This window comes from Moschus berezovskii, chromosome 27 (genome assembly GCF_049115385.1).
Source record: "Moschus berezovskii isolate FMDL1 chromosome 27, NW_MosBer_1.0, whole genome shotgun sequence".
NCBI classification, from domain to species: domain Eukaryota; kingdom Metazoa; phylum Chordata; class Mammalia; order Artiodactyla; family Moschidae; genus Moschus; species Moschus berezovskii.
The window spans coordinates 38,466,557-38,487,015 of NC_142486.1; the positions used below are offsets into that span (position 1 = coordinate 38,466,557).

The 20,459-nt window shown below is 50.9% G+C and overlaps 1 protein-coding gene across 1 annotated transcript; it reads left to right on the top strand.

Annotated features, from left to right (window-relative positions):
• The first annotated feature begins 7,166 nt into the window (after positions 1 to 7,166).
• On the top strand, positions 7,167 to 17,163 carry SEPTIN12 (septin 12). The gene is made up of 9 exons (XM_055408882.2): positions 7,167 to 7,357; positions 9,807 to 9,932; positions 10,009 to 10,090; positions 10,809 to 10,946; positions 11,054 to 11,171; positions 11,271 to 11,366; positions 15,739 to 15,835; positions 16,801 to 16,852; positions 16,938 to 17,163. Exons 1-9 carry the CDS (start codon positions 7,195 to 7,197, stop codon positions 17,161 to 17,163), a joined length of 1,098 nt encoding a protein of 365 aa, XP_055264857.2. The 5' UTR covers positions 7,167 to 7,194.
• Positions 17,164 to 20,459: the final 3,296 nt, after the last annotated feature.

Below are 20,459 nucleotides of genomic sequence, written 5' to 3' on the forward strand. Positions count from 1 at the left end.
GCCGGGAATACAACTGCCACAGCAGGGAATACAGCTGCCACATCCAGGAATACAGCTGCCACAGCCGGGAATGCAGCTGCCACAGCCGGGAATGCAGCTGCCACAGCCGGGAATGCAGCCGCCACAGCCGGGAATGCAGCCGCCACAGCAGCAGTTGATGGCAAACAGCAGCAGGACCACCGTGACCACTGTGGGCAGGATGGGGGTCCAGATAAGGCCCTGGGCCTGGGAGACTGATGGGAGCCGGGGCTGAGCCACACTCACCGAGGCCGAAGACAAAAGCGATGGTCCACTTGGAGTGGAAGAGTAGGATCGTCCAGTCCATCTCAGCTGGGAGGTCCTGGGTGCCACCTGCTCCAGCGCCCCCCCAACAGAGGGACCCTCAGAATCCTGGCTTCACTGGGGCTGCTGCAGGCCAGCCCTTGCACTGTCCTCCTACCCCACCCCCTGGAGCCTCGCCCCTACCCTGCCTCTCTCCTGCTCCTCTCCTGACCCTGGCCTAGGCAACCCCCTTCCCACCTGGCCCCCAAAGCAGCCCCATCCCCGGACCCCCACCTGCCTTGGAACTGCCCCCGTCAGGTGGCTCCTAGGTCCAGGGAGCACAGATTGCCTCCTGCTTCCAGGTCCGCAGGACCTGAGGCCTTAGCAACCCACCCCGCCCCCCCACCACTCCCCCAGCACAACCCCACCCCCACCACTCCCCCAGCACAACCCCGCCCCCACCACTCCCCCAGCACAACCCCACCCCCCAGGAGCTCAAGCGAGGGCGGGCCCTGTGCCCCACAGCTGTGCTTGTTGCCTCTGAACCTCCGCAAGTCCTGCGGGAGCAGGCAAGAGGCCACAAGCCTGGCGGCCTCTTCACTCTGGGTCATTTTTTCTCAAAAGACCAGAGAAGCAACCTGGGACAGCCTAGCCCTCAGCCGCTGTTGACTTCACAGATGAAAAAAAGAAAAAGATGGCGGTGGGTTGGAGGAATCAGTTCAGTTCAGTAGCTCAGTTGTGTCCGACTCTGCAACCCCATGGACCGCAGCATGTCAGGCCTCCCTGTCTATCACCAACTCCCAGAGTTTACGCAAACTCATGTCCATTGCGTCAGTGATGCCATCCAGCCATCTCATCCTCTGTCGTCCCCTTCTACTCCTGCCCTCAATCTTTCCCAGCATCAGGGTCTTTTCAAATGAGTCACCTCTTCACATCAGGTGGCCAAAGTATTGGAGTTTCACCTTCAACATCAGTCCTTCTGGTGAACACCCAGGACTGATCTCCTTTAAGATGGACTCTGGATCTCCTTGCAGTCCAAGGGACTCTCAAGAGTCTTCTCCAACACCACAGTTCAAAAGTATCAATTCTATTCTTCGGCGCTCAGCTTTCTTTACAGTCCAACTCTCACATCCATAAATGACTACTGGAAAAACCGTAGCCTTGATTAGACGGACCTTTGTTGGCAGAGTAATGTCTCTGCTTTTTAATATGCTGTCTAGGTTGTTCATAACTTTACTTCTAAGGAGTAAGCGTCTTTTAATTTCATGGGTTGGAGGGATAGAGGCAGGTAAAAATGGAGACAAGGAGGTGAGGAGAGGGAGAAGCAGTTCCCTGTCCACCACCCATGCCTGGGCAGCTGTCTTGTGCCTGGTGGCACAGCTGTAGCCTCCAGGGTTCTCCCCGTTCTGACCCTCACGATGACCCCACAAGATGATAGTTAAGGTTGCTTGCACGAGCTCTCTCCCCAGAAACGGGCCTGGGGCCCCTGACACAACACCTGGAGGCAGCTTTCACCACCACCTCCATAGCAGGGGCCAGGCCATGTCAGCACCTGGGACTGGCTGTAAACCAGGTGGACACGACTTCTTGTCCCTTGGGCTTGCTGGGAAAACATGTTGGCTAGCCTTAGGCTCAGCCTGACCCTACATGGGCTCACCTTTGTTTGCTGCACTTTCACAGATGGTGTGTTTTTCTGACAGATTGAAGGTTTGTGCCACCTTGAGCGAGTCTTGTTGGTAGCATTTTCCAGCAGCATTTGGAAACTTTTTCATCGTTACTGTATTTGTTAGGGCAATCTGTGATTAGTGATCATCTATGTTTTGGCATTTTTCAGCAAAATATTTTTTAGTTAAAATTTGTACATTTAGACACAATGCTGTTGCACACTTAATAGACTACAGTGCAAGCAGCTTTTATGTGCCCTGGGAAACCAAAAAATCCATGAGAATCATTTTATTGTAGTATTTGCTTTATTGTGAGATTCCCATTCCAGAATCCTTGCCTGGAGAATCCCATGGACAGAGGAGTCTGGTGGGCTACAATCCAAGGGGCTGCAAAAAGTCGGACATGACTGAGCGACTAACACTTGCTTTATCGTAGTGGTCTTGAACTGAGAAGAATGCCTGTATGTACATTACCCAGTTTATTCCTCACGGCAGTCCTCAAGTGAGTATATTTGCTAGTCCCACTTTACAGATGTATACACTGAGGCCTTAAGAAGTTCGCCAGCTAGTTCAGGTCATACATGTAACGTGTTCACTTCCTGTTGTTGCTGTGACATACTACTGTACACCAACTTAGTGACATCATGCAAGTGTATCATCTTAGAGTTCTGGCAGTCAAAGTCTAAAATGACTGGGTAGGACTGCTTTCCTCCTGTAGATCCCCCAGGGGAGAATCCATTCCTCGGCTTTTCCAGCTTCTAGAGGCCTTGAGCCCCTGTTCCTTGGTTCGTGCCCCACCCCCATCCTCACACCTCTGGCTCTGCCCTTCCTGCCTCCCTCTCATGAGCATCCCTGTGATTGGTCCATAGGATCATCTCCCCATCAAAATCCTTAATCACATCTGCAAAGTCCCTTTTGCCACGTAAGGTAACATTCAGGGGTTCACATTCAGAATGTCTTTGGGCACCATGATTCTTCCGATCACACCCAGCAAGCAGGGGACTCAGAACCCAGACCCAGGCATTCAAGCCCCGGAGCCCTTGACCACCATAACAGAGTCTCCTGTGCTGGGATCCTCATCTTAAACCCTCCATGCCTCCCCCTATCCTGTTCTGAGATCTCAGATTGGTGTTGCCCAGGAGGGGTAGCTTTGAAATGACTATTCTAGTGCAAACCGGAAGGGATGCAGCCACTGTAGAAAACAGTCTGGCGGTTCCTTGAAAAGTTACGCATGGAGTTTTCAGGACCTGAGAGTTCCACTCCACTCCATGTCCACACAGGAACTTGTTTGCAAATGTTCACAGCATCTTTTTTCACAGTAGCCCAAAAGTGGAAACACCCCCAAAATATCTGTCAACTGATAAACACAGCATGGTCACTCCATGGACTTCCCAGGTGGCTCCTTGGGTAAAGAATCTGCATGGAATGCAAGAGATGCAGGCAGGCTCGAGTTTGATCCCTGGGTCAGGAAAATCCCTTGGAGGAGGGCGTGGCAACTCACTCCAGTATTCTTACCCGGAGAATCCCATAGAGGGAGGGGCCTGGCGGGCTGCAGTCCGTAGCGTCACAGAATCGGACATGACTGAAACGCCTGAACATGCACCCAGGGTCTCTCCATGTAACTGAATATTATTCAGCCCTGAAAAGGAATGAGGCACCAACCAACACACACTACAAAGTGGACGAATGTTAGAAAGATGGATGAAAGAAGCCAGCCAGAAAAGGCCACACAGTATATGATTACATTTATAGGAAATGTCCAGAGGAAGGGAATCCATAGAGACAGAAAGTACTGTTTGCCAAGGTCTAGGGCAGGGGTTGGGGAGGGGTTGCTTAGTGGTGATGGAATTCCCTTTTGGGGTGGTGAACATGTCATGGAATTGGATAGGGGTGGTAACTCTGCAGCATTGTGAATGCGGTAAATGCCACAAATCTGTGCATGTTAAATGGCTAGCGGTTAATTTTATGTTCTGTGGATTTTACCTCAATTGAATAAAAAAGCAAGGAGGGGAGGTTAACAACTGTGGTCCCTGCCCACCCCTTTGGCCCGGCCAGTTAGGCAGGGGCCACTGTCTTCTCCTCTCCCTGCTGACCCTCAGTCTTCCTGTCTAGACCTCCAGGTGCTTCATTTGTTTATTTTCATTAAAGGAAACTCAAGGTACTCTTGAGTCATCAAAAGACAAAAAATTACCAGTACTGCTCCCACCCCCAACCAAGAGTGATGATGGGGGACAGGCCACAGCAGGACACGTTTCTAACCGGTCAGACCCCAGACTGGGGTCCTGTTCCCAGCCCTAACACCCACCTGTGTGTGACCAGAGGCCCAGCCCCAACCCCCCTCTGCCCCAGTTTCCTCATCTTAAATGGGTGTGTGGAGATCTCCCCGCTCAGGCCTCTGTGAGGGTTGAATGCAGTAATCGATACAGATGCTCCCTTGGCACAATGACCACAGTAGAAAACGCGCACTAAATGGCCACGTGTTACTCACCCCACCTGTGCATGTGATCCCCTCCAGTCCTGGTTCTTTGGATACGCTGGGCTCATCTGCCCTCTGCCCTCTGCTCTGATCACTTTGCCCTCAGCTTTCCCCAGTCCCTCTGGGGCTTCCCTGGTGGCCCAGATGGTAAAGAATCTGCCTGCAATGCGATGTTTGATCCCTGAGTGGGGAAGATGCCCTGGAGAAGGGAATGTCTACCCATTCCAGTATTCTTACCTGGAGAATCCCATGGACAGAGGCACCCGGCGGGCTGCAGTTCATGGGGTCGCAGAGAGACAGATATGACTGAACGACTAACATTTTTTCCCCAGTCCACAAAGCCCAGTGCCTTGAATGGTCCCTGTGGGCGTCTTCCCACCAGAATCCCACATCACTCACATGTGACACTGCCACAGAAAGTGTTTTCTGGGCAGAGAGGCTGATTTCCTTATTCCCAGAGGCAGATTCTTCTCCCGTGCCAGGTGGATCCCCATGTCAGCGGTGCTGTTGGATCATCCGCACAGATCATCCTCCTCTGCATGGAGGAGGAGGCCACCCTCACCAAGTCCCTCCAGCTGTGGCATCCTTCGTAACTTGAGGGAGTTCTCCAGCAGGAGCAGCATCGTGTTCTGGGCAGGCTCTGCCCTGGGCCCCAGCCAGCCCCACTCCTGGCCTCCAGGCCCTGAAGGTGACATTGAAGCCTCTGTCTTCAGACACGTGGATGGTAGGGGAGCAGCAGACAAGGCAGGCGGGCAGGGACAGAGGCTGCTGGGGCTCAGGACAGTGGAGGCAGAGGGGCTGAGTCTCAGTGAGAAGAATAGGCACGACAAGCCACCACCTGCTTCTGTAAATGGTCTGACTGGCACGCATCCACACCTGACCCTCTACTGTGGCTGCTGTTGCACTGTGACAGTGGAGTCGAAGAGCAGCTGCAACAAAGATCTTACGATGGGCAGAACTTAAAATCTATACTATCTGGCTTTTTACAGAAAACATTTGCATACATCTGAGACAGAAGATTGCTTGTGGCTTAGAGACTCAGGTGCCAGGAAACAAGCAAGAAAGAACTGAGTGAGGCAGACTTATTATGAGAAGGATCTTATTGGGGAGGCATTAGGGAGAGGTGAGGACTGTGGCAAATTGGAGAGCACGTAGCCCATCTCAAGAGGGCAGTGAGGGGCTGCCCTGGAGGTCCAGGGGTTAGGACTCAGCGCTTGCATTGCCAGGATCTGGGTTCAATCCCCGGTCGGGGAACTAAGATCTTGCAAGCCATGCAGCATGGCCAAAAAATAAATACATAAAAAATTAATAAAGAGGGCAGCTTGAGTCAGCTGTAGGCTGGACCCAGAGTTGCCAGGGATTATAAATCTCTTTGCTGTTCAGTCGCTAAGTCGTATCCAAATCTTTGAGACCCCATGGACTGTAGCACACCAGGCTTCCCTGTCCTTCATCTCCTGAAGCTTGTTCAAACTCATGTCCGTTGAGTCAGTGATGTGTCAGTCCATCGGTCGGTGAGATATACCAGAAATCTAGATACTGATGTGAACAAGAAAAGAGACTGCAGCGGTGAGCATGTGGACCCAGCTCCCAGTTCTGCCACTTCCTCTCTGTGTGACCTTGAACCACTCTCTGGACCCTTATGTAAGCTGGGGCTTCCCAGGTGGCACCAGTGGTAAAGAATCTGCCTGCCTGCCAATGCAGGAGACATAAGAGATGAGCACATTCAGTCCCTGGTTGGGAAAGACCTCCCGGAGGAAGGCAAGACAACCCACTCCAGTGTTCTTGCCTGGAGAATCTCACGGACAGAGGAGTGATGGGCTACAGTCCATGGGATCGCCAAGTCAGACACAGCTGAAGCGACTTAACACCGGCAGGGCTAGTAACAACACTTACTCCTGTGAAGACCATTGACAGGTTAACATCCTAAGGTTCCTAGAACAGTTGTTAACACAGACACAACACAGAATGTGTTGACAGAATGACACTGGCAATGGACGGGCCAAAGAAAACACAAACACAGGTGTGCTTTCCGCTGTCTTTTCTGGTCACGGGTTTCCTTCTCTGACAGAGTGGTTTAAGGGCGTGATCTTGGAAGCCAGAGGAACCGGCGGCAGTCCTGCTGTGACTCTTCCCAGTGACCTTGAGCAAGGGAGTTGCCCCAGTGCCCTGGCTTCCTGTCTATAGAACCAGGCTGGTGTCATTGTGAGGGTTACAGGGTACTGACCGAAAGGGCACCTGTCCCCACCTACCTGCTGCAGCGGAGCCCCGGGGGGGTGGGGCCATGGGAAGCAGGTAGAGCTAAGATTCTTCAGTTAACTGTCACCTGTCCCCTCCCCCTCACCACACACACCAGGGTCTGCCAGGACTGGGCAGCCCCCCAAGGCTCCCACAGGGACCCAAGGCCACCAGGTGCTGCATGAGGCTGCCTCTCTCCCGTTTTGTCCCTCCGCGGGTCCAGCCCCTGGCTTTTGCCAGGCCAGCCACACAGCTGCGGGAGCCTGCCTGGGCCGAGGGTGGGGGGAGCGACAGATTCCTGGGGCTGGTGCATCTCAGGAAAGGGGTTCAGCCTCCCCTGAGAGGCAATGCCCCCAGGCACCCCTTGCCAAGCTCCATGGGCCATGGGGACTTAGCGGGGTACATAGGTCAGGGGACTTGAAGCGTGGGAATGTCTGGGAGCAGGTCTCAGGAGTCAGGGTTCAGAGATGAGAATTCAGATGGTCCCCCTCTGGAGCCCCAGCGACACCCTTCTCCCCACTCTGACCCAGATGACAGGCATTGTTGTTCCTTGGCCCCATGGACCCCTTGAGGCAGTCCCCCTCGCCCAGTTCATCACGGGCCTCCAGCCCAAGGACCCTCTCCTGCGAGAGGCTTGGTTACGTGGGCATCGAGGCTGTGCTGGACCAACTCAAGATCAAGGCCATGAAGATGGGGTTTGAGTTCAACATCATGGTGGTGGGTGAGTGAGGGATCGGGGCTCACAGGAGGACTGAGCCACGGACACCACCCTGTGGGCCTGGACGTGTCACCTCTATGCGGAGTCGCATCACCCCATCTGTAAAGTGGTCCTGGCAGTTGTACCTCAAAGGGGTGTGGTAGGTGGGGAAGTGGGAAATGCTGAGTCACGAAAAGACAAAAATCACCCAAGAAGCCCTGACTAAACCCAATCAGAGCATGAAAAGGGGAAGTCGTGTGTGGCAGGAAGTGGGGACACCCAGACTTAGATGCTGGTCCCAGGATTTAATGCCCACCAGTGTGTGACCTGGGCCCCTGACCCCTCACTGCCTCAGTTTCCTCATGGAGTTTAGCATAGTGCCTAGCATCTAGGAGGCTCCCCATGGGTCAGCTGACCTGGAATTGCATTTTTATACATGCAAAATTAATGTGATAGGTCAAAAGCTACACTTCTCTGACTTCCCTGGTGGTCCATTGGTTAAGACTCCAAGCTCCCAATGCAAGGGGCCCGTGTTCCATTCCTGTTTGGGGAACTAAGATCCCCATTGCCACACAGTGCAGCCAAAAAAGTAAATCAATATTAAAAAAAAAAAGACATCAGTTAAAAAAAGAAAACTACACTTCTTACAAAATAAACTGGATGCAATGGAACATAAAATGTCAGATGTATAGCACCAACTAAGGGTATTATTCTAAGGAGTGGGTACCCAATAGAAATGTCATGGGAGTCACATCCATAATTTTAAATTTCCTAATAGCTTCCTTTAAAAAAGTAAAGAGAAACAGGAGAGATTACTTCTAATCATCTCTTTTACTTAACCCAATACATTCCAAAAATACTATCATCTTGACATATAATACACAGAAAACACTATCCATGAGATTGTTTGCATTCTTGTTATCATATCAAGTTTGCAAAATATGGTTTATTCCTTTACACTGACAGTGCATCTTGGTACAGATTGGCATGTGACCGTATTGGCGATAAACAATAGCCAAGGGTGGCTCCCACTCTGAATATCGAAGGCCAAAGGACAATTTCAGCTTTAGACACAAACATGCATCCTGCCCTGTGACGCAGGATGTTTCCCACTGCAGGACAAGGTCCCTGGAATTGAAAGGCCAGCACAGCAGGGAGAATGGACCATCTCCAAGTACAGACAGCATGGCGATGGCAATTGTCGTTTTTCAGTCACTCAGTCATGTTTGACTCTTTGTGACCCCACGGACTGCAAGTTGCCTGGCTTCCCTGCTCTCACTACCTCCGGGAGTTTGCTCACACTCATGTCCATGGAGTCGGTGATGCCATCCAACCATGTTATCCTCTGTCCCTCCCTTCTCCTCCTGCCCTCAATCTTTCCCAGCATCAGGCTCTTTTTCCAACAAGTTGGCTCTTTGCATCAGGTGGTCAAAGTACTGGAGCTTCAGCATCAGTCCTTCCAGTGAATAGTCAGGGAATAGGCAGCATGAGGAATCTCACCAAGAGAAGCCAGAGACGAAACAGCACGTGCTGTGTGATTCCCAAGTAGAGGGTGGGTGGGCAGAGCTGCTCCTTGATGGTGCAAGTCAGGAGAGTGGCTGTCCCTGGGGTTGTTAACAGAGATGTGACCAGAGTGGTCTTGGGTAGAACCATGTGTTCTGTCTGTTTACGTGGTGCTGCCTCTGTCAGTTGTTTCATTTGTAAAAAGGCACTGGCCTGCCCATCTGCAGAGGAATGGATAAACACAGTGTGGTCTACCCATCTAGTGGAGTATTATTCAGCTGTGAAAAAGTATGAAGTCATGGTATAAGCTACAGTGTGGATGAGCCTGAAAGCATTATGCTGAGTGGGAGCAACCAGATACAAAAGGACAAGTATAGCATGATCCCATTTATATGAAGCATCCAGGGAATTCCCTGGAGGGCCTGTGGTTAGGACGCAGCGGTTTCAGTGACGAGGGCCTGTGTTCAAGCCCCGGTTGGGGAAATAAGATCCCACAAGCTGCACAGCATGGCCAGAAGAAAAAGGGGAAAAAAGAAGTATGTACACAATAGGCAAATCCATAGATAGAAAGCAGATTAGTGATTGGGGAGTGTGTGACTAATGGATGTAGAGTTTTTTGTTGGGTTGATGAAAATGTTTTGACACTAAAGAGAGATGGTGTTTGCACGGCACTGTGAACGCACTCAATGCCCCTGAACTGTGAATGTTAATTTTTATTGTATGAGTAAAATCATTTTTATTTATTCATATTTTATATAATTTTATGTTTTATTTAAAAATAATTTTTAATTTTACTTCTGCCTCAATAAAAAATGGGGAAGGCATTAAGCTGGAGACTTATGATAATACATGTTTTCCTGTGTTTGTGTTCTACTTAAAAAACGCTTGACTTTCTGAAAGAGTTCGTTTGAGAGTTTCAGAAACATGCCTAGCCCTTCTACCATTGTTGCTGCCCTGTGGTTACTCGCAGGACAGAGCGGGCTGGGCAAGTCCACCATGGTGAACACGCTCTTCAAGTCCAAGATGTGGAGGTCCACGATGCCGGGTCTGCGTGTGCCCATGCCCCAGACGCTGCAGCTGCACTCCATGACTCACGGTGAGTGAGCCCCCCGTCACCCAAGCCCACCCCTCCCGCCCAGGCCCACTCTCGGCCTCTCCGCTCTTCCCCATAGTCATCGAGGAGAATGGCGTGAAGCTTAAGCTGACCGTGACCGACACACCTGGCTTTGGGGACCAAATCAACAATGACAAGTGGTGAGTCCTCAGGGGAGGCGGGGAGGGCCAAGCCCTGGCTGCCCTGGCCCCCGCCCCTCCAGTCTCCAGGAAAAATCAGGCCTGGAGCCACCTGGATGTGGCATCTTTGAGGCTCAGTTTATTCACCTGTACAATGGCTATGTGCAGCCCTCCTCCCAAGATCATAGGGAGTCAAGTATGTAAAGGTCTTAGCTTGCTCTTAGCTCGCTGATGAAGGCTACACTATGGCAAGGCAATAGAAGCCCACAGTCTAGAGTCAGGACCCCTGGGTTAAACTACTTGCCGGGTGTGCAACCTGGGCCTGGCTGCAGATGCTCTCTGAGCTTTGGCTTCCTTTTTTGTAACTTGGGGATGACAACATCCCCCGTCCAGAGTTGTTTTAGGCTCTCAAGGAGATGAAACACACTCATACAAGCACCTGGATGAGGCCTGGCATTCTTCATCCATAGACACCTGGCCTCCACCCCTTCCCCAAGGGACCCCACTAACCTACACAGCTCTTTTGCCTGAATTAGAAAAAGGCAGTAACATCCTTCACAGACAGGAGCCTGAATGGGATTCATCCCTACACAGCCTCATGGCGGGTTGCCTTTGTGCCACAAACTGAGCATCTGTACAAGGAAGCCCTGTAAGGGCAGAACACCCAGAGGACCTGGGGGAGGTGGTGGTGGTAGGGACTCCCAGCAAGTTTCTGAGGCTGGGCCATCTCCTACCCCAGCTGGGACCCCATCCTGGGCTACATCAATGAGCAGTACGAGCGGTACCTGCAAGAGGAGATCCTCATCACCCGCCAGCGACACATCCCTGACACGCGAGTGCACTGCTGCATATACTTTGTGCCGCCCACTGGGCACTGGTGAGGTGGCTGAGCTGGCGGGAGGAGGAGGAAGGGACCCTGGCGTGGGCTGTGGGCTGGCACCCGCTCATCGTGCCCTCACCACCATCGCTGCCCCACCTGAGCAGCCTGAGGCCCCTGGATCTTGAGTTCCTGCAGCGGCTCTGCCGGGCTGTGAACGTGGTGCCTGTGATAGCCCGGGCCGACAGCCTGACCATTGAGGAGCGAGAGGCCTTCAGGCACAGGGTGATCTGGGCACCTGGGATGAGTCTGGGGTCAGTGGGGGTGTGAAGGAGGCAGAGTTCACCTTACAGTGGGCTGAGGTCACCTGTGTGTGGTCCGCAGATCCAGGACAACCTGAAGACTCACAGCATCGAGGTGTACCCTCAGAAGTGCTTTGACGAGGACGTCAGTGACAAGATCCTCAACAGCAAGATCCGGGTAGGAGGCCATCTGAGTTGGGGAGGCTGGTGGGACTGTGTCTGGATGATGTGCTGTCCATTTGTTCTTTCTATCTGAAGATTTGTCTCTCTGCAACTTAGGGAAAGTTCATTTATTTCAGGCAGACACAAATCTCCACTCACAAACAAGGTGAGCAAGAAATTGGTCATATCAACAACACCCAGAATGGAAGAAAATGTTCTCAAATGATATATTTGATAAGGGACTTGTATCTTGAATATAAAAAGAACTGTTACATGATCAACACTTAAAAGACAGGTAGAACTTCCCTGGTGGTTCAGTGGTTGGGAACCTGCCTTGCAGTGCAGGGGACGTGGGTTCAATCCCTGGTCTGGGAAGATTCCACATGCCCCATTCCACCCCCGGGGCAACTAAGCCCATGCACCACCACTACTGGGCCCACACTCTGGAGCCCATGAGTCACAGATGTTGAGCCCATGAGCCTCAACTACTGAAGCCTGCATGTCCTAGAGACTGTGCTCTGCAACAGGAGAAGCCACAGCAATCAGAAGCCCGTGCCCCACAACTAGACAGTAGCCCCTGCTCGCCCCAACTAGAGAAAGCTGGCATAAAGCAACAAAGACCCGGTGCAGACCAAAATAAATTACAAAAAAAAAAAAACCTCTTACAAGTCAACAATAAAAAACAAATAGCTCAAATTTAAAATGGACAAGGAGCTTCCCTGGTGGCTCAGGGGTAAAGAATCTGCCTACCAATGCAGGAGACTTGGGTTCAATCCCTGGTCTGGGAAGAACCCACATACCATGGAGCAAGCCCATGTGCCACAACTACCAAGTTTGCACTTAGAGCCCAGGAGCTGCAACTACTGAGGCCAAGTACCACAACTACTGAAGCCTGCTGACCCTAGAGCCTTCAAGGCGCCACAAGAGAAGTCAAAATGGACAGAGCCTTCCCTTGACATCCATTGGTTAAGACTCATGCTTCCGATGCAGGGGACGTGGGTTCAACCCCCGGTCAGGGAACTAAGATCCCATAAGGCACGGCAATAGAAAAAAACAGTGACAAGTGTTAGTAAGGTGTGGAGAAACCAGAACTTTCACACACTGCTTGTGGGAATGTCAAATGGTGCAGCCACTTCGGAAAATAGTCTGGTAGTTCTTCAAAGGTTAAACACTGTTACAATATGGCCCAACAATTCCACTCTCAAAAGAAATGGAAACCTGATGGCATTTTAAGACCAAAAAGAAAAAAAAAATGAAAACCTATTTTGATATAAAAACTCATACACAAATGTTCACATAACAGAACATTTAGAATGATCTGTAACAAAAAGTGGAAACAATCTAAATGTCCATTAACTTGTGAATGGATAGACAAATGTGGTCTATCCATACAAGGGAATATTCCTTAGCCATCAAATGGAATAAAGTTCTGATAGATTCTACAATGTGGATAAACCTTGAAAACGTGATGTTAAATGAAAGAAGTCAGACACAAATGCCACATGTTATATGATTCTGTTACATGAAATGTCCAGGACGGGCAAATCTACAGAGATAGAAAATAGATTTGTGGTTTCCAGGGGCTGAGAGATTTAGGGGGAGACGGGGAGTGACTGCTCAAGGGTTCAGGCTTTCATTTGGGGTGATGAAAGCTCTCTGGAGTTAGATTGTGGTGACGGTTACACAATCTTGTGAGTATACTGAACTGAACCTCTAAAGGGAAGAATGTTATAGTGTGTAAATTATATCTCAATAAAAGAAACAGAGAGAGAGAGAGAAAGGGACGGAAGGAAGGAAGGAAATAACTCATATCTTCATTTTCCCTGAAGCAACCGAATTCCACGTCCAAGCCCCAGTCTCCCCGTCCTTGTGGTACATTCAAAGTCAGTCTGTCTTGTTCCTGAAAAGCACCTGGGTGAGGCCTGGGATTCTTCGTCCACAGACATCTGGCCTCCACCGCCTCCCTCCCCGCTAACTTACACAGCACTTTTGCTTGGATTAGAAAAAGGCAGTAGCAGCCTCCACAGACAGGAACGTGCGTGGGACTCAGCCCTCCACAGCCCCGTGGCGGGCTGCCTTTGTGCAGTGCACAAACTGCTCGTCTGTCCATGAAGCCTTGCTTCCTGTCTGGCCCCCAGTTTCTCCACTCAGTCTGTCCTTCTGCTCCCCAGTACTTCCTGTGAAAGACTCAAAGAGCTTTGACCTTCCGCTTTCTGTCCCAAGGCCAGCAAAGACAGCAGCCTGGTCACAACTGGATTAGAGCTGGGGGAATCAAGAAAAGTCTTCCAAACTAAACTCTCAATAAATCATCCAGACATATAACATCTGTCGAGGGTCAAATACTGGCTGGTGCATAATCAGTGTGCGACAGATAGCTATTTTTTAAATATTTATTTATTTTCATGTGGCTGCTCCAGGTCTTAGCTGCCTCACAGGAACTCCTAGTTGCGGCATGTGGGATCTCATTCCCCAGCCAGGCATCAAATCTGGTCCCCTGCATTGACAGCTCGGAGTCTCAGCCCCTGGACCACCAGGGAAGTCCCCGACACATAGTTATTATTATTAGCATCAATGTATTCCCCATCGCAGCCTAATTCTTAGAAATATAAACAAACCCCCATGCTGCACTTGAGAGCCTAATCTCCACTTGCAGCCACGAATGAGCTTCCCTAGTAGCTCAGTTGGTAAATAATCTACTTGCAATGCAGGAGACCCTGGTTTGATTCCTGGGTTGGAAAGATCTGCTGGAGAAGGGATATTAGGCTACCCACTCCAGTATTCTTGGGCTTCTCTTGTGGCTCAGCTGGTTAAGAATCTGCCCATGATGCGGGAGACCTGAGTTTGATCTCTGGGTTGGGAAGATCCCCTGGAGGAGGGAAAGGCTTTCCACTCCAGTATTCTGGCCTGGAGAATTCCATGGACTGTATAGTCCATGAGGTCGAAAAGAGTTGGACACGACTGAGTGACTTTCACTTTGACTTTCTAGCCATGAACAAGTAAGAAGCTAGAATTTACAAAAGGGCTTAGCAAACTTTTTATTTTTTGTGTGTGAAGGGCCAGAAAATGGTATTTTAGACTTTGCTGCAATTATTCAGCTCTCCCAAAGTTGTATGAAAGCAACATAGACAAGAGTGAATGAATGGCCAGGGCTGTATGACCATGAATTTGACTGCTTTGGCCAGGGAGCCATAGGTTGCCAGCCCCTGGCTTCCGTTCCGTTCCGTCGCTCAGTCGTGTCCGACTCTTTGCAACCCCGTGGACTGTAGCCTACCAGGCTTATCCGTCCATGGGATTCTCCAGGCAAGAATACTGGAGTGGGTTACCATTTCCTTCTCCAGGGGATCTTCCCGACCCAGGGATTGAACCCGGGTCTCCTGCATTGGAGGCAGACGCTTTAACCTCTGAGCCACCAGGGAAGCCCAGCCCCTGGCTTATAATGTTCTATCTCTCTTTCAAATTTCTTTTATTGAAGTATCGTTGATTTACAGTGTTGTGTTAATTTCTGGTTTACAGTAAAATGATTCAGTTACATATATAATCTTCCATTATGGTTACAGGATATTGAATACAGTTCCCTGTGGTATACAGTAGGACCTTGTTTTTATCCATTCTATTTATAATAGTTTGCACCTGCTAATCCAAACTCCTGATCCACCCCTCCCCCACCCTCCTTCCCCTTGGTAACCACAACTCTGTGTTCTATGTCTGTGAGTCTGTTTCCTAGGTAGGTTCATTTATGTCATATTTTGGATTTCACGTATAAGTGATATCACATGGTATTTGTCTTTCTCTTTCTGACTTACTTAGAATGATATGGCATTGCTTCATTCTTTTTATGCCTGAGTAATATTCCACTGTGCGTGTGTGCGTGTGTGTGTATGTACACACCCCACACCATCTTTATCCATTTATCTGTCAAAGGGTGTTAGGCTGTCTCCATGTCTTGGTTATTATTGTAAACAGTGCTGCCATGAACAGAGGGGTGTATGTATCCTCAAATTATAGTGTAAAATTGTCTCTTTTAACCTTATAATAATGGTTAAAGGTGATCCCTTTTCCTGTTTCACAGGTAAGAGATAGGACATGAATGGAATTGACATCACTAATGTACTCTGAGTAACACTTGGTTTCCAAGACTTTTTCTGCTAAGCCCTTCATCATGCTAAGCCCTTCCCAAATATTCAGAGCCCTGCGTCGGTACTATCATGTCTCCCAACTTACAGATGAGGAAACCAAAGCACCAATCAGGCTCTGTGCCCTCCGACTTCATTCATCTCTGCTCCTCCTGACACTTTCTGTCCCCACAAAGGGCAGCATCCTGAGGGTTCATACTTCTCTCTCCACGTCCCCAGTGGGGCCAACCCTCCTGTCTTGTCTCCTCCCTGCAGGAGCGGATCCCCTTCGCTGTGGTTGGGGCCGATCGAGAGCACATGGTGAACGGGAGGTGTGTCCTGGGCCGGAAGACAAAGTGGGGTATCATTGAAGGTCAGTTCAGGGACCCTAGGGAGGGCTCAAGGGAGAAAGATTGAAAAGTGAGGCTCGGCCTCTTGCTCTTGCCATCCTTACACCCACCAGAGAGCCTGGTGAGGGTTTAAGCCCAGAGCCGGAAAACAGGCAGACCTGGGATCAAGTTCCTTTGTGCTTCTGGGTGGCCCTGGGCAAGTTACCCAACTCCCTCGGTTTCCTCACAGTCAGACGGGTATCATGAAATCATCAGCCTCATAGAGTGGGTGGAGGGGGCAGAACCACCACTTTGCATCGAAACCTGGCACCCGGGAGGCACCCTATTCATTCACCAGAATTTATTGTGGGCCTACCATGTGCCGTGGAGAAGGCAATGGCAAGCCACTCCAGTACTCTTGCCTAGAAAATCCCATGGATGGAGCAGCCTGGTGGGCTGCGGTCCGTGGGGTCGCTAAGGGTCGGACACGACTGAGCGACTTCACTTTCACTTTCCACTTTCACACATTGGAGAAGGAAATGGCAACCCACTCCAGTGTTCTTGCCTGGAGAATCCCAGGGACAGGGGAGCCTGGTGGGCTTCCATCTGTGGGGTCGCACAGAGTCGGACACGACTGAAGTGACTTAGCAGCAGCAACCATGTGCCGGGTGCACTATGCGCAGTTCCCGAAGGGATACAGTGAAAGTGGGACCAACATAGTCCTCGTGCCCACAGAGGTGGCCAGAAAAGGACAGGTGGGGACGCACAGAGAAGGAAATGTATGGGGTGGGGGGCACCTGAAGGAGCAGAGGAAAGTCCTGTGACTCAACAGCCGTTTATAGGAGCCACCTGTACCAAGGGCTGGGGACACGGCAGTGAACGAATGAACGAATGAATGGGAGGTGGGTTAACACAGCAAGAAATGTGGGGGGTGCAGCATACAGCAGGCGCTCACTCAGTGCTGGCCAGGGCAGAGCCCACACTCAGGGTTCGGCGCCATGTCTTGCAGTGGAGAACATGGCCCACTGTGAGTTCCCCCTCCTGAGAGACCTGCTCATCCGGTGAGCCAGTGGGGCACTGGGGAGGCTGTGGGCGCCCCGGGGCACGCCCACGGCCTGCCCCGCTGACCTGCCGCCCATCTCCCAGCTCCCACCTCCAAGACCTGAAGGACATCACCCACAACGTCCACTACGAGAACTACCGCATCTTCAGGCTAAAAGAAAGCCACGCGCTGCCCCGAGGGCCCGGCTGGGTGAACCTGGCCCCCGCCCCGGCCCACACCCCCGCCCCGGCTCCCACGGGCTCCCGGGCCAGCCCCGGGCCCGCGAAGGTGTGCCGGTGGGCCGAGGACACCTCAGACGAGGACTTCTAAACGAGCGCCGGGCGGGCCCCCAACACACAGCTGTGTACTCGAGCATGTATTAAAGGTGGACATTGCTTTTTATGAAAAGCTGTGCTTTGAAAACAAAAGGCATTTTGTAAATGACTTATTTGAGTTACCCTCCAATAAAAGTATGGTTCTTTCTAAAGTAACAGTGTGAGACCCCAGGCCCTCAGGAGTCTTGAAGACCTGGGAGGCCTGTCTTGGACAACCCGCCCCCTATTCTGCCCAGAAACAGGGTCAAGGTCCAGATCAGGCGCTGCCCTCGGTCGCAATGCCTCCCTCCCGCACAGGCGTCATAAGATGTGACCTGGAGCGAGTTGCTTCCTTTGGTGGCCTCAGTTTCCTCATCTACAAAATGGGGATGATACTATCCCCACACTACAGTGCTGCTGTGCAGATAAAACAAAGTGACTCAGGGAATGTGGCTGCCACCTAGGAGAAACAGTTCTGAGTTGACGGGATAGCACAGACCACCGGTCCAGGGAAGAGGCTGTGCCCACAGGATGTGTGAGCACTTGCCAGGGCTCTCGGGATCCCTGGAAAGGAAATGGACTTCACAGAAGCCCTTACAGTACACCTGAGCTCCCCCAGGGCACAGGCAGGCGGCAAGCATCCAGAAAGTGACCCTGGGGAGCATCAGTGACGTCCCAGCTGCTGGTCTGAGCACTCCTCATCACCAGGGCAATCTTTCTTGGGCGGGGGGTAGGTATTCCAAGTGTTACCAAAAGAAGAGGTGCGTCCGGCTGCTCACCGCTCAAAAGCCAATACCGCCAGGCTGAAGGAAAGGAAAGTGTGCTTTATTTCAGATGCCAGTAACTGGGGTTGGGGGAGGACAGATGTCTGTCCAAAGGCTGACTCTCCCCACCCCACCCCACCCACTGGCCTGCAGTGGGACATGAGCTTTTATAGATAGATGGAGAACATGAAGAAACAGCAGTCAGCTATGATATTCATCTTCAAATTGGTCACTGGTGGTCTGACCAGCGTCATCTTGGTTGTTTTAGGTACAGTTAATCTTCAGTTTCAGGGTCCATTTGTTCCCATTTCTTTGAGGCCAGTTTTCAGAATTGTGGCAGCTTCTGTGGTGGGTGCAGTTTGGTCATCACGTAGTTAACTTCTCCACCTGTTTCAGTATCTATGAGACAGCTCACAGGATGTGGCTCAGAATATTATCTATAGCTCTTGAGAAAGAACTACAGGTCCTTGACTATGCTTAACGACTACATCATTATTATTTGGTCTCCTTTGACCATTTCCCTTTGTTTCTGCATTTCTCATTACTCTGATTAAACTTGTTTTTTGACTAAAGTTTTCCAAGGACAGAAGGCAGGCAGAGGACATGGAGGGTAAGGACCATAAGGTCCAGCTCCGTTTCACAGGGACAGTGGTCCTGTTCTCTACTGACGACCTTCCCTCCAGTTTTGGAAGCTCCTGCCACGCCCACAGAGATGCTGCAGTGCATGCCTGGCATAGACTCAGTTGTGGACCCAGTAATGACTGTACACAGATTTCTTCTGCATTTCCTGACCTGTATCAGCTGGGTGACGGCAGGGTGGGAGTGGGGCTTCAGCTGACACATCTTGGGATTCCCCAGGCTCAGCAAGTGTGGATGACACGTCCAGCTCTGCCCTTTTTTAACTGAAGGACTTTAGGACTTTAGCAAGTCACCTGACATCCTAGATTCCATTTCCTCCTGCAGGAAACAGGGACAGTACCCCCAACATACTCTCCCAGGGTATGTGAAGACAAGCCTGCTCACAGATGCCTAGGTCCCATAAGGGGCCATTTACCCGAATATTTTGTTCCATTTTATAGATATGGGGGGGGTTCCCATTGTGCTGCATGCTAATCAGGTTCATGTCATAATGACGAAGTCATTGTATCAACTAACAACTTTGCTGTTGTTTAGTCCCTAAGTCACGTCTGACTCTTTTGCAACCGCATGGACTGTAGCCCACCAGGCTCCTCTGTCCATGGGATTCTCCAGGCAAGAATACTGAGTAGGTAGCCATTCCCTTCTCCAGGGGATCTTCCCGACCCAGGGATCGAACCCAGGTCACCAGCATTGGAGACAGATTCTTTACCATCTGAACTATGAGGGAAGCCCTGAGGGCTGAAGTTGAAGTAATACTGGTGATAGTGGTAGTCACACAGGGAGGGATCTGATCCAGATTCCTGAAGCAGAGTCCACAGGGCCCTGGGAGTGACTGGGCTGGGGTGAAAGAGGGAGAAGACAAGAATAACACATTAGTAAAATGAGGATAGTAACACCTGGGGTAGGTAACCTTGTGATTTAAATATGCAATAAAATGCCTGATACATAATAAAGGCTACAGTCCATAGTGGGTCCAAAAGAGCTGGACAGAACGGAATGACTAACATTTTCACTTTCAGACCCAGGAGCTTCCAGCTGGTCTCACTGCTCCCCTCTGTATTCCACCACGCTTCCTCTCCTACCAGGACACTATCCTGCTTAAAAGCCCAAATTACTCCTTTCTCCTGGCTCTTGGGATAAAACGTTCAATCCTCCTGGGAGCCTTCCAGAGACCCCTGCTCGGTCCCACCTCTCCAGCCTTGTCTCCCAAGGTTGGCCCCCTGCACCGGGACCACACTGGTCTCCTTTCTGTCCTGCAAATGCACCCCGATCTCTCAGGCCTCAGGATCTTCACACTTGCAGTTCCTTCTGTGTGGACCCTTTCCCCCCCAAATCCCCAAGCTAACTCTAAGCTACCTTCCCTCTGACACATTCACCCTAAGACGGTCAGGTCCCCTCTCCTCTACTGCTTTGGCAGCATTTACCAAAGAGGTGACTAAACAATTATTTGGGCAATTATTTGTCCAGTGTATACCTTTTTCTTGGTAGAATGCAAGTTTTATGAAAGAAAGCACTTGCTCATCATCGCCGAAACCCCAGGGCCTAGCAGAGCTGGCGGATGGGATCGCTCAACTGGCGGCTTTAAAAAATATATGTATGAACGGAAGAAAGGATTTTGAACGAATTAATGTCTGGTGGCTCAGATGGTAAAGCGTCTGTCTACAATGCGGGAGACCCGGGTTCGATCCCTGGGTTGGGAAGATCCCCTGGAGAAGGAAATGGCAATCCACTCCAGTACTACTGCCTGGAAATCCCATGGACAGAGGAGCCTGGTAGGCTACAGTCCACGGGGTCGCAAAGAGTCGGACACGACTGAGCGACTTCACCTCACTTCTTCATTCACAGATGTGGAACCGGAGAATAGGAGCACGCACGGGACCGGCAACGACCATGTGACGCCCAGAGGCTG

What these genes read in the sequence shown, in the direction of transcription:
- SEPTIN12 (XM_055408882.2), top strand. Translation starts at nt 7,195, where the DNA reads ATGGACCCCTTGAGGCAGTCCCCCTCGCCCAGTTCATCACGGGCCTCC. An exon ending in GCTGCACTCCATGACTCACG is followed by an intron (nt 9,933 to 10,008) that starts GTGAGTGAGCCC and finishes TCTTCCCCATAG; the next exon opens with TCATCGAGGAGAATGGCGTG. An exon ending in GTGCCGCCCACTGGGCACTG is followed by an intron (nt 10,947 to 11,053) that starts GTGAGGTGGCTG and finishes CCACCTGAGCAG; the next exon opens with CCTGAGGCCCCTGGATCTTG.